The sequence below is a fragment of the Panicum hallii genome, chromosome 4 (genome assembly GCF_002211085.1).
Source record: "Panicum hallii strain FIL2 chromosome 4, PHallii_v3.1, whole genome shotgun sequence".
Taxonomy (NCBI): domain Eukaryota; kingdom Viridiplantae; phylum Streptophyta; class Magnoliopsida; order Poales; family Poaceae; genus Panicum; species Panicum hallii.
In genome coordinates, this window is record NC_038045.1 from 50924176 (window position 1) to 50937443 (window position 13268).

At 43.2% G+C, this 13268-nt stretch overlaps 1 protein-coding gene and 2 pseudogenes across 1 annotated transcript; all 3 read right to left on the bottom strand.

The window, feature by feature from the left end:
• Nucleotides 1-2412: 2412 nt before the first annotated feature.
• LOC112890642 lies at nucleotides 2413-3372 on the bottom strand (annotated as a pseudogene).
• A 2082-nt stretch (nucleotides 3373-5454) lies between these two features.
• On the bottom strand, nucleotides 5455-9639 carry LOC112889694 (annotated as a pseudogene).
• Nucleotides 9640-9850: 211 nt separating this feature from the next.
• LOC112890643 (putative wall-associated receptor kinase-like 16) lies at nucleotides 9851-12914 on the bottom strand. Its single transcript, XM_025957495.1, has 4 exons — nucleotides 12900-12914; nucleotides 12175-12459; nucleotides 11455-12093; nucleotides 9851-9910 (listed from the first exon to the last, which is right to left on the bottom strand). Exons 1-4 carry the CDS (start codon nucleotides 12912-12914, stop codon nucleotides 9851-9853), a joined length of 999 nt encoding a protein of 332 aa, XP_025813280.1.
• Between the last annotated feature and the right edge of the window lie 354 nt (nucleotides 12915-13268).

The window sequence follows — 13268 nt, forward strand, 5'->3', positions numbered from 1 at the left end:
TTTTAGTGGGTTGATGTATCGTACTATCGTAACATTTGGATTCTACGTTGCAAAACGTTATCGTTTAACCATCTTCATACAAGTTTTAGATACAGTAATTTTCTTCGTAAAATTAAATTAAAATTTTATATATATATACAAAAGAGTATGGTGAATAAATCTTGTATTTGAAAAAAGTATGAATTTTAAATAGTTTGTAAAATATAAATTCGAACAAAAAATAAAAGAATGGGAACGTCCCGCCCGTTGGGCGGGTGGGATGCCCCTCGGGGGACCTCCCGCCCGTTGGACGGGCGGGATGCCGCCGCGGCCGCGTCAGGGGTCTCTTCGCGAATAAGAAAAATTTCTTATTCGCGAAGAGGCCCTCGAGAGGGGCCTAGAAAAAATTTTGCGACCTCCCGCCCAGTCTCCGGCCCCACGCCTCCCGCCCGTTCAACAGACGGGGGGCACCTATTCTTCGAAAGTTTCCAAAACAGCACGCCTTTTTCGAATTTAATTTTTTTAATCCTTTTTTGAAAAAAATTCCTACATGTGGCCTTTGTGCACCGAAGAAAATGGGCCGCAAGCCCACGTTCTTGTGGAAGTGGAACAAAGTAGCCCAGATTGTGCCGATGCTCCCCAACGCATCTGCGACCCATTTGCCGCATGAACAGCGATGAACTACTGGAGAGATCGGAAGCACTTCATTTGTTTATCTCTCAGTCTTGACTGTTATATTTTTTTTATGACAACTTTGGAGCAATATTATTTTATCATGGGTACTTATTAGGGACTCCTATTGTCTCACTCCAAATAATACATCATGTGGTTGTATTGAGAGGATGTCTAGAGTAAACAGGAATTTCAATGTATTGGTGCCGTGTTCTTTAGTACATTTTCCGTATTAAAGAGATGATGTCTTAAATTAAAACATCCATCTTAATTATTGATGTAAGAAACACAAAAATTGAAACATACAAGGATGATGAAGGTGAAACATCCATCTTCTAAGACAGACTGTAGTTTCTATTGAAATTTATTTTACTAAAAAAAGATAAAATTGTATTAGATATCTTTTGGACATTCGTAAGTGTCCTTCACTTCATATCACTAGACTAGGGAGCATGGGCTAATTATAATTAATATAAACATAAGACTTATAACTACTAATTATAATTATCATCCCCACGCCCTCTTTCATCTATTAAATATTCTAACACATACTCTAAAATATATATTTATTATTATGTAGTTGCAACAGATTTTATTTTGCATCACACCTCCATGTGTGTTTGATATATATTTAATTGAACCATTTGTTTGTGAATTGGTATTCTTATCTCTTCCATCATACGTGAATACATGGTGACACATATTGTGGGTATTATTTTTATATAAATAATAGCATAAATAATATATTAATAATAATATAAATAGTAATTTAGAATTTTATATTGGTGCACTTAATATTTTGTTATAATTATATAATTTAGATTCAGAGTTAGAGGTTACTTTAACTTTAATAATGATATAATTGGATAATTTATATGCAAATTTAGGAGGTTATTTGCATTATTTTTTATAATGGCATAGACAGGTAATTTATATGAAGATTAGAGGGTTACTTTATATTTTTTTATAATGGTAGAGATGGTAATTTAGATACATATTTAGGGGGTTACTTTAGTCTATTTTTATAACGACAGAAGTGGGTAATTTATTACGAAAGATAATAGATCTAATGACTATTGTGATTAGAGTTGTCAGATTGATGGCCCGATGTTTCTTATTTTTGTGAGAATTTTTAGGATTTCTTTATTTTTTTATTTTTTAAGTGTCCACCTAGGATCTTAGGTGGCTTCACGTGGAGGCTTCAAAAAGAGCCTCTAATTAGTACTAGTAGGATTTGTGAGTTTATTACAACAACTATAATTAGGGTTTATAAGCCATATGCAGTAGTAGTCTACTCACATTCGTTAAGAGCTCTTGTTACAAACTATGCTATTTACTTGATTCCAGACTTCTGATATGACCTTCATTAGCTACCAATATACTGTCCTCCACAAACTTCTCAGATGACAGAATGCCTTCAAGTGAACATCCACTTGTCTCATCGTAGGCCGGTCCTCGTCTCTTAATTTTATACTCACTCCATTCCAAATTATATTACGTATCTAGACATAGTGTACATCTAGATACGTAGCAAAATATATGTATCTAGAAAAATCAAAATAAATTATAATTTGGGATGGAGGGAGTACATGCTGCTGCAAGTTGAGCGAGCGCTCGGACTTCATTACCCCCCTCTTCTATAACTTGAGGATCTAGTATTTGGATCAGATTGCCCGCACCATGTAGCTGGCAAAATCGCCAATAAGGCCTTCACCTTCAGAGGAAAGATATGGAAAAAAATTTTCCTGGTTAGCAATTCCACTAGGACAGCACGAAAGCTATAAACATCACTTTTATCATTGAGACGACCTGTGTACTTCAGAAGTACACAGGATCCAAGTATCCTATAGTACCTTGAACCATTGTTGTTAACCTTAATTTCTCAATTGGGATGTACCTTGAAGCTCCAAAGTCTGATACCTTGGATGTGAGATTATCATCAAGAAGTATGTTACTAGGCTTGATATCTCTATGGATTATTGGGATTAAAACTGATGAGTGAAGATAGGAAAGAGCATTTGCAATTTTGGCTGTGATCTTCAACCTATTGCTCCATGATAATGACCTTGGAACATCAACATGAAGACGGTGATAGAGGGTTTCATTGGAAATAAATTCATAAACCAACAACGGGACCTCGGTCTCTAGGCAACATCCAATTAGTTTTACTATGTTCTTATGGTGATTTGCGAGAGGATGGGCAACCTCATTTATGAACTCATTTATTTCCTTTTGGACTGCTATATTTGACTTCTTGATGGCTACAACATGTAAATCTGATAGAATACCTTTATACACAGTACCATGACCTCCTCCTTTTAATATCCAAGCTCACGAGCTTTATCAAAATTGTTTGTTGCCTTATCAAGCTCATCCAATGTTATGATCATCCTTTCTCCAATATCTGCCCTTTGGGATACCAATTGTTTCAGTAGTTGCCCACGATTCAGTTTGGAAAACTTTTGTTTTAACTTTCTTGCCCTCCTACGCTTGAACCTTTTGGTAAGAAATATTACGATGAGAACCAAACTTATAAAGACTGTTGCGCTATCAACTCCTATGCCAATGGTTAAACCTGAAAGTTTATAGATGTTTTTGTTACCACTCTTGTCAATAACAAAAAATTCATGTAAGTACACACAAAATATTTTAAAAAATAATAAATGGGAAAGTTTAATTTTTGCCTACAATATTTTTTTTACTTTTAGAGTTGGAAGACATGTTCCTGAGAGTTATTGCTGGCTAAATATATAAAGTTGTCATAACGAAACAAAAATATGCATTATATTCGATACCTATAAACATTGGTAAAAGTTGGATTGAGTAGTATACCCTAAGATGCCATTTATTTTAACTGAACCACTTTTTATCGACAAAGCTATTTTAACACTTGCATGTCCCTTCCCCTTGAAAATTTTTTTAAAAAAGAAAATTATACACAACTTCTCTGCAAACAAAGATCCAAAAAAACTATAATGTGCAAAAAATATATACCTATGGTTGTAGTGCAGGGTATGTTCTTAGGATGTTTGCTCTGAGTTCCTGATGGGCATGAACAGGTGTAGCTTCCAATCGTGTTACGACAGTGGCCACCTTTGCAAGGATATGCAGCAACCTATCGCCGCACTCATCGATGTCTGTTGTCCATCAAACAAGGTAGGGGAATAGAAATTAAAAGAAGTGATTGGAATTTGTAAATTTTAAGTTGAATTCTCCAAGAGCTGAAATGAGACTAAAAGTGGATGGTAAAAGTTTAGTCCCATAAAACCAAACAGACCCTAAGCTAGGAAACAAAGACTCTCCGGCAGAAACGTGCGTAAAGAGTTAAGACGAAGCATTGGTCGATGACATTCTATTGTTGACCATCGTGCATGCATTATTGTCTCACAGGCGAATTTTTTTCCAGCTGCATCGATCGCCGTATTTGGCGGGGCGAGGTGAGGCGAGTGAGACCGCCTGCGAGACAGTAACGCGCCTTGCTTGACCCTCGAGTGAGTCTGCTTGGTCTCTTGGACTGATGCTAGTCTAACGCGCGGTAGTACTTGTGCTTTCTCGTCACTATCGGTTGCTCGCGTGTCGCGTCGCCCTAAGGCCGGGTGACGTGCGTGGTTGCTCACTTGATTGGACGAGCAACCTATAAACAGCTAGCTGATACGTTGACGCTGGCACTAGGGATGGGGATCGTGGGGAGGGGAAGCGCTAGGGATCCATGGAGCTTAAAGCAACTCCAGCAGACGCTCTAAATAAGTTCCATCTTAAATTTGAAGGGTGGATAAAAAATTCATACTCCAACAGATTCTCTACTAAACTCCCCTATTTTGGAAAGGACTTCAAATCTCTTCCTCCACGCTCTGTTCCTGAAGGGCCTCTAGTGAGCCTCCTATCTACTAAAAAAATGAATTCCACCCTCTAAATTAAAAGAAGAGAGTGACTGCTGGAGCTGAGATTAAAAAACTAGCCTTCAAAAAGTAGAGGGAGCCCTTACTAAAAATGGTAGAGAGTCTGATTTGAGAACCATTGCTGGAGATGCTTTTAGGCAAGAGGAGGTACTAAAATTTTGGCCATGAAAAGGGTTTGCCGCCGCATTTTGCTTGGGTTTAATTTGCTGCCTAATTTTGGTGATGAAGCCGTGAAAGAAAACCCTGATATTTTTGTTTTCTTTTCTCTAGAAGCGCAGAAGAGATATAGATGAAAGCGTTGCAGCCGGAAGCTGCCAGTAGTGCAGCGCGTGTTGGAGAATGATTTTTTTTCAAGGAATACATCGCATTCGATCGAGCTAGGAGCCTATATATGGTACCACCATACCTCAAGTTGCAGTGAACGATGAGTTGTTCGTTTGCATATATATATATATATATACTTATCTTTGTTACCATTTCTCACCATATATAAACTTACCGGCTACCACCTGATCAAGGTGCTTTGTCTTCGATCATGGTGCTGGCCTCGGCGGCGCGTACGTCTCCTGTGGTTTCGCTTGCGAAAATTCAGAGCGAAAAAGTAAAAAAGAAACTCTTCCACTTTAACTAAGAAGAAAAAGCACAGCTACATTATTAAACATCTGAACAACAATATACATTGAGTAATATAATATATAATCTCCGCAGCTTTAACTTACACCACCGATGAGCTACAGAAATTAAACGTGATTTTATATATATATATATATATATATATATATATATATATATATATATGACGCCTGCATGCTAATACTTGGTGCGATGAAAAAAAACATTGTTTGGCAGATTCACTACTACATCTACGGCGACTCTTAATTAACTAGTATATGTACCATGCACATTATCGAGACCAATCATCCAATACGGCTTGTTGCAATAGTACCGGCATGATCTACATGTGGTGTCTCGATATCCACCCCCAGCATTCCTGCCGTCCAGTACATGCTAGGCGATAGGTCACAAACTGAATCCGCGCCCAACCTCTCAGCCAGACGCTGAGACTCTTCGTGCTTCTGCAACAGTATGTCCCTCCAGGTACTCCGTACAGCCTTCAGCTTGTCGGCCACTTGGATCATGGACGGCCTCTCGTCCCCTTTCAAGCACAAGCACCAGCTAGCCAGCTCAACAACTTCTTGGAACAGTTCCTCCATTCCAACGCTCATTATGCTACTGTCCAACATACACATCAACTCTATTACCTTTCATGGCTTCCAAGAAGGAGGATGCAAGATTTTTCCCTTCCTCGGGCCTCTCAAAGTATATTGCTGTCTTCCTTGCGATGAGCTCTAGAAGCACGACTCCGAAGCTGTAAACATCGCTTTTCTCCGTTAGTTTCCGCTCTTGCAAGTACTCAGGGTCTAGGTAGCCTAGAGTCCCCTGTACCATCGTCATGAACTGAACTGCATCCCTGGGAAGCATCCTTGATGCCCCAAAGTCGATCACTTTTGCCTTGTAGTTGTTGTCTAAAAGGATATTAAGAGACTTCACATCTCCATGAACGATTGGCTGGTTGATGGAAAGATGTAGATACTCCAACGCTTCAGCAGATTCTTGAGCAATCCTGAGACGGTCTTCTAATGAGACAGGCGGTCCGCCGTTGTTTTCATGGATCAATTGAAAGAGAGTTCCATTTGGGATGAACTCATACACTAATATGGGTACTTCAACTTCCAGGCAGCAGCCTAGAAGCCTGATTACATTATTCTTGTGGTTGATCTGTGAAAGTATAATAATCTCCTGCACAAATTCTTCGGTTTGGGTCAGATTCATAATTTTTGAACGCTTCACTGCTACTACCTTGTTATCCCCCAGAACACCCTTGTAGACAGTGCCTCGGCCTCCTGTACCTAGTTCTTTGCTTCTATCGAAATTGTCTGTTGCCTTTTTCAAATCTTCTATTGTGAATATTATCACCGTATCGATTTTTCTAGAGAGGATTTTTTGGTATAGTATATGACCACCATTTTGTCTGAAGAACTTCTCCTTCTCTTTCGCCAGTTTCCTTTTCTGATACTCGATCAGCAGAGAAAAGATACAAACAATCAGGAAGAGGAAGCAGATAGAAATACCTGAAAATAGATAGTTATCAGTTCATCAACTCGCTGCATGGCCATTGGACACGTTTTGCAAAATAAATAAATAAATAAATACATAAATAAAGGGACCAGCCATGTAACAATTTCCACATTTTCTTACAAGAAAGAAAGTCCGATGCCGAATTTCAGGTTGTTTATTAGTAGTGACATCAATTTCTATAAGTAGATTATACAGCTACCTTTTCTAGTTTGGAAATATGATAGTCGAAGCCGTCAGCATATCATCTACACCATAGCATGCATGCATGGTAGAAGTGGAGAGTGTGAAAAGATTTAGGAGGTTACATTACACTACTTTTGTAATGTCATGTATGGGTAATTTTTAATGAAAAAACGATACATCTAATAATAATTATTATCGATGATGATCGATTAGAGTCATATGTTTGTGATTTTGTGACATTTTTTAGGATTATCTCTTTTTTTCTAGCGATTATGTGAGGATTAATCATTTAATATGAATGTTCCAAATAAAAGAAGATTCAATTAATAATGGTAAGATATATTATGCAGAATGTACCTATGACCACCTTCACTTGAGGCTGCTTGTTGGTGTCAGGAATTGGAGTGCATGGTGAGCTCTTTGGATCCTTGCTCTGAGTTCCCGCTGGGCAAGTACAATTGTAGCTCCCAATAGTGTTGGTGCAGGTACCATTAGTTCAAGGATACATGGGTGGGTAATCACACTCATTCATGTCTGTCGAAATATAGGTGAGTGGAATCAATAATAATCTTCGGCAAATAATAAAGCGCAAATAAATAGCAAACAAGTGATCGATTATGGAGACGGGTGCATGCTGACCTCTGCATCCTCCGGCCAGGTAGGGATTTCCCTCGTAACCTGTGGAGCAGTTGCAGCGATACCCTGGGCCGCTGGGCACATCGACGCACTCACTGTTTGCATCAGCGCAAGGATACGATGGTCCCGTCTTCCAGCTGGCGGCTTCACAGGATCCGTTCCCAACAACCCAATCGAGAACCAAGGGAGGCCCGAACCCAAACTGATTTTGAAGGTTTTGCGATGTGACATAGGATGGATCAAAACTAAACCAGCCTGTCTCCGCGATGAACGCATAGCTGCAGGGGCTGAAATTCTGAGCTCTAATGAGGCTGTTATTCAAGAACACGGGGAAGAACGATTTCAGGTTTCTTGGAATTGCAGTCTGACAACAGCCTCTGCCAGAACAATCCGTACTAGTACTATCGATGGTGTCCTCTGCGCAGAATGACCCACATGCGCTGATTGTGTAGAAACTAAACCCTCCATTCTCCCCAATGGGTGTCTCGATATCCCCCGCGATGAGTGCAACGGTAGAACAGCCAACTGCTGTGAATATGTTCCTGGTTCTGGACACCATGAAGAATCGTTGAACTGGAACTGGTGCACCCATAAGCATGTCGAGCTTGGTGATGTTGCAGGCCTGTGGTATGTTATTCTGAATGCGAGCCTCGCCAAAGGTCAGGTTGATTTCCAGTAGAGGTGTGCCGGAAGTGTTTAATATAGGGACATTATCTGGGGGGCAGGAAAGCAGTCTTTCCCGATGCCGAATGGGTAGGGGATGCTGACGCTTCCACATTTGTATGGGCAGCCAGGCTTCGCAATGCTGCTGTTCCCAGCTCCAGCCCCATCAGCTGCAGCAGGACTACTGTGCTGCAGTATCAGTGAGGCTGCCATGAGCAGAAGCAATTTCTTCTTACCTGTAAAATATATATATATAGCAGTTATTTCTGTTTTATTTTATTGATACCAGGTCTAATTTAATTGCCGGTACGCGATGACGCTTTACTATTTCCTGTATTCATACTTCATCATCGTATTTTCTTTCTTGTTCAGTTGTTCTTACAAAATAGAAAAATGTCACCAATGTAGCTCTAAGTTCTAACAGCGTGAAACTACCACTATCATATATCCTCTTGCGATCAAACAAAATTGAAATACCTTATATTCCCTGCTCTCCACAACTTACATTACTACTACTACGACTGCTGCTGCTGCTGCTACTCCTACTCCTGCTCCTGCTGCTGCTCCTACTCCTACTGTTCTGTAGCACACTAGCACCAGGGTCGCTTGTCTTTACTTATTAACAGACTTGCTAAAATAATGGCTAAAAGTTAATCTTGACATGCAAATCAAACTTGACCACTTAATTTTTTTGGTAGTTGCAGGGAATGTGATAGCGTGGGTCCCACGTGGTCCAAATTTAGGATTATACTCTTTTATGGGATTTTTTTTCAAATACCAGAATATTACTTTTCATTGGAGGAAGGCAATAGGTGAAAATAATTGTGGTTATTTAGCATCACCTCTCAACTTTCAACTTTATCACTAAACGGCTGTTAGTAGGTGCTATGGAGATTTAAATATTTAATTTGTTAGCACTACTTGTAGCAAATCTTAGAATTAAATTGATACCATGAATTCTTTGTATTGCACCATGCTTAATTACATCCATTGCGATTACTGCTAACGCATCACTCCCGTGGCTTCTCCTTAGCATCAACCAAACTACACAAGCTCCTGATTTTTCTTTATCAGATGGTAAAATTATTAATCCCTCGTTTACACACTTGGGCAAAAGCCTAAATTCAAGTTCTAGGGAACAATGGATTTTTTTTTCTAAAGACACAAATAGAAAACTTCACGCTTGTGGTAATAATTAGATCAATTAAGAAACAAAAAGCAAATACTAATTCAACTTGTGAACTTGTTATTTACTGATGGAGGTTGAGTAGCAAGAAACCTCTTACCAGCACACAACGGTGACGCCATGCTGTATGCGTTGCTTAATTGCTTTACCTACACCTGCGTATTTTGGCTGACGGTATCCACACCTGTGTTCGAGAAGACAGAGAGCTCCTAGCTAGAGTCTCTGGCTCTTCTTCTTCTTTTCTTTTCTTTTTTTTTTGGAAAAACTGAGTCTCTGGTTCTAGCCGTTGTTCGCCTTCGCCTAGGCGAGCCGGCCTTCTACCCATTTATAAAGGCGCAGAGGCACAGAGTGGAGACTTAACCTTAACTTCGAGGCAACGTCAAGTCGTCGGGAGACTCAGAATCCGGATAGTTATGCGACTGGTACAGTATGAGAGTAGTCGTCGGGAGCTACTATTTTCTCGTTGCAAGGGTTTTGCTTCACGGCAAGAGACTCAGTCAAATGCATCAACAGGCTTTTCCTTGTCATTGTCATTATCAAGAGGGGTGTCAGACTGTCCGTTTATGCGAAATAAAACAGCGAGAGATGGAGAAGAGAGTCTCTCAGATGTCGACTTCTTTTTGGACAGATCGACATGGCAAAAGAATGCTTCAAACTTTTGAACAGTACAGGAAAGCAGGTTGAGATTTCAGCCCAAAAAGATTCCAATGCTGTAGACCGGAACAACGGTCGAAATAATGCATGTATGGTTAAAACGTAAGGACGATTGTACACCACTATACTAACTCCAGTCAAAAAAAGACCTGTCTACTCCTAACTCCAGCTGGGAAAAAATACCATGTAAAAATGAAGTTTTTGGCTATTTTTAAACTAGCTTTATTTGCCCCTTAATTATAACCCCCGAGGTAGGTCCGTCCTTTTGCATTCGACGTATACACGTAGTCAAAGCTTTTACGACATAGCTTTGAGTGCACATATATATGCTCCCAAAGCGTTGGAGCTATCGCTGTCGCTAGGAGACACTATATTCCAGAAGCATTCGCATCGTCCTCTTCAGCATGAGCCATGAGCACGTCGGTTCGAGTCGCCGACCTGGCACTGTGGCACAGCGGTCTGGGAAGGGGCTCGACTTCCGGAAGATGCATTCCAGCCCACCAAAGATCCACTGTTCATCTTCTTCCCATCGCCTCTGCCCCGTCCCATCGTGCCGCCTCCGTCGCAGCCACAGGCGCCTCACTGGTGCCGCGGCTGCCCCACCGCGCCCTCCCTTCCTCTTCCTGCACCTGCGGTCGGCGGCTCCTACCATCTTACCGCCCCGCCTAGTCACTACCGCCGCCTCCTGGGTCCGTCCGCCCCGCCGCCACCGCCTCCTGGGTCCGTCCACCTCATCGGCGCCGCGGCTGCCCCGCCGCCGACCCCGCCCATCCGGTTGTCCCCTGCCGCCGTCCCGCCCACCACCACCGCCGGACCAACTGGTCACCCCGGATCTTCTTCTAAGTCGGCGGGCACCGGAGAACCCCCAACCCCGAACCCTAACCCTAGCACCTCAGCGGCGGCGGACGTGCACCTCAGGAGCAGTCGGCGCTCGGCGGAGGAAGGAGCCGGATCGCAGAGCTCGCCCGGCGTGAGCGAGAGGAGAGGAGGAAGTCTCGAATAGTGGAAGATGGATAGAAAAAAAAATTCGGAAGATATATAGGATTCACCGTCTGGGAAAGTTTCGCTGTCGGAGCCGGAAGCCGCAATGCGACACGCAAACCCGGCCCACTCCTCGGGAACCAGGCCGGGAATAGACAGTCAGCCAGGCCCAGCCCAGTCTACAACTACTTCGCACTAACGGGCCCGCAGCCCGGCGCCTTTTGGCATCCGCGCCCTTTGGTATTCCCTTTTTTTTTTCCTTATCTTGTTTCTAGACTTGAAGTTTATCCTATCGATCGTAAAGTCATAAGCACTTAAGCAGAGCATTTCTGGTATCTGTAAACACTTTTGGAACCCTCACTTTAACCCAGAAATAATACACAAGCATGTCTAAACAACAATACAGAGAAAGTAATTACGGTACTCTATATAACGTGATTACAAGCCAAGACATGAAATGACCTGGGTCATGGAAGGCCCGTCCTCCCCTTTGGAACTCAGGCACCAGCTAGCCAGCTCAACAACTTCCTGCAGCGGTGCCTCCAATCCCACGCCCACTATGCTGGTGTCCAACAAGCAATTCACTCTGTTCTCCCTCCGTGCTTGCAGGAAGGAGGATGCGAGACCTTTTTCCTCCTCGGGTCCCTCGAACGATATCGAAGACTTCCTTGTGATCAGCTCCAGAAGCACAACTCCAAAGCTGTACACGTCGCTCTTCTCCGTGAGTTTACGCTCTTGCAGGTACTCAGGGTCAAGGTAGCCCAGAGTCCCTTGCACCATCGTCATGAGCTGAACCGCCTCCTTGGGGAGAATCCTGGATGCCCCGAAGTCAGTAACTTTCGCCATGTAGTCCTCATCTAGGAGAATGTTCAGAGACTTCACGTCCCCATGGACTATGGGGCGGTTGGTTGAGAGGTGCAGATACGACAGTGCTTCAGCAGATTCCTGGGCAATTTTCAGACGGGCCTCCAACGAGATGGGTGCCCTGCTGCCATGGATCAGCTGAAAGAGAGTGCCGTTCGGGATGTACTCGTACACCAAAATCGGCACTTCCACTTGCAAGCAGCAGCCTAAAAGCCTGACCACGTTCCTGTGGTTGATCTGTGAGAGTATGATGATCTCCTGCACGAACTCTTAGGCTCTGTCCACATTGCCAACCCTCGAGCGCTTCACAGCGACTACCCTGTTGTCCTCCAAAATGGCCTTGTACACGGTGCCGTTGCCCCCTACGCCCAGCTCCCTGCTCTTGTCGAAATTGTCCGTCGCCTTCTTGAGGTCTTCTATGCCGAATAGTTCCACTGTTTGGACTTGTCTAGAGAGGATCTGCTGCAACAGTATCTGACCGCCATTCTGCTCGAAGAACCTTTCCTTCTCTTTTGCCAGCTTCCTCTTTTGATCCCGGCCGTTTTCCGCGAAGGCACGGTAGGTGTCTCGGCGCTTGCCGCGAAGGTCCGGCTGCTGCTGGTGCTGATGTGATTGGGACACACGATTTCAGATTTCAGAAATTCAGAGCACGACTGCTCGCCTGGTAGGAAACCCAACCAGGCTCGAGAGTTTTTCTGTTTTGAAGGTCACCGGGAGGGGAGAGAATCCCCCACCTGAATTTCAAAGGAACGTCCATGCCTTGTTCCAAAGACACAGCAGCATGCTACAGCAGAAGAAGGCGCCACGCCACTGCAAACTGCATGCCCATGAGACGCACGCGGCCAGTTCTTCGTTCAATTGTTCTATGCCTATGGCCTATGGCTATGGGCTATGTCCAGTCATGAGATGCAAGTGATCCCATTTTTTTTTCTTAACTAGCGCTCTTTTTGGCACCCTTCTCCAAAAAAAACAAAAAAAACTAGCTCTCTTTTTTGCTCCAATCTTTCTCCTCTCGTTGCTGAACTGATCCGAGGGAACCAAACTTGAGAGGCGGCCATGGCCGGAGCCAAAGCGGCGGCCGTCGCCCCTGTCGCAGCCGCAATCCCCACCGCAAGCTAGCTACCGGGTGACAGTTGCTTCACATATAAGAACATTACCCAAGTTCTGTTCTGTCCTGCTACAGTGCTACATGTGTTTTACGGCCACCGTTGGCGAGCGTGATGATGCTGCATTGGACGGACCAAGGCCAACCTGAACCCACCGGACAAGCCCTCGTCACCTCCACCGGTGTACGCTCTTTCCAGGGGGAAGAAGCAGACTCCAAACAGGAAAGACCGAAAGAGAGAAGTGCTAGTGCCGGCGGCTCTACGCCGCCGCCGCCGCCGCCGTCTTGGGCTCTTGGCTAATGGCCA

Coding starts and splice junctions, on each gene's coding strand:
- LOC112890643 (XM_025957495.1), bottom strand. Junction 12,094..12,174: donor CCATTTTGGAGGACAACAGG/GTAGTCGCTGTG, acceptor ATACTCTCACAG/ATCAACCACAGGAACGTGGT. Junction 9,911..11,454: donor ACGGGCCTTCCATGACCCAG/GTCATTTCATGT, acceptor ATAAACGGACAG/TCTGACACCCCTCTTGATAA.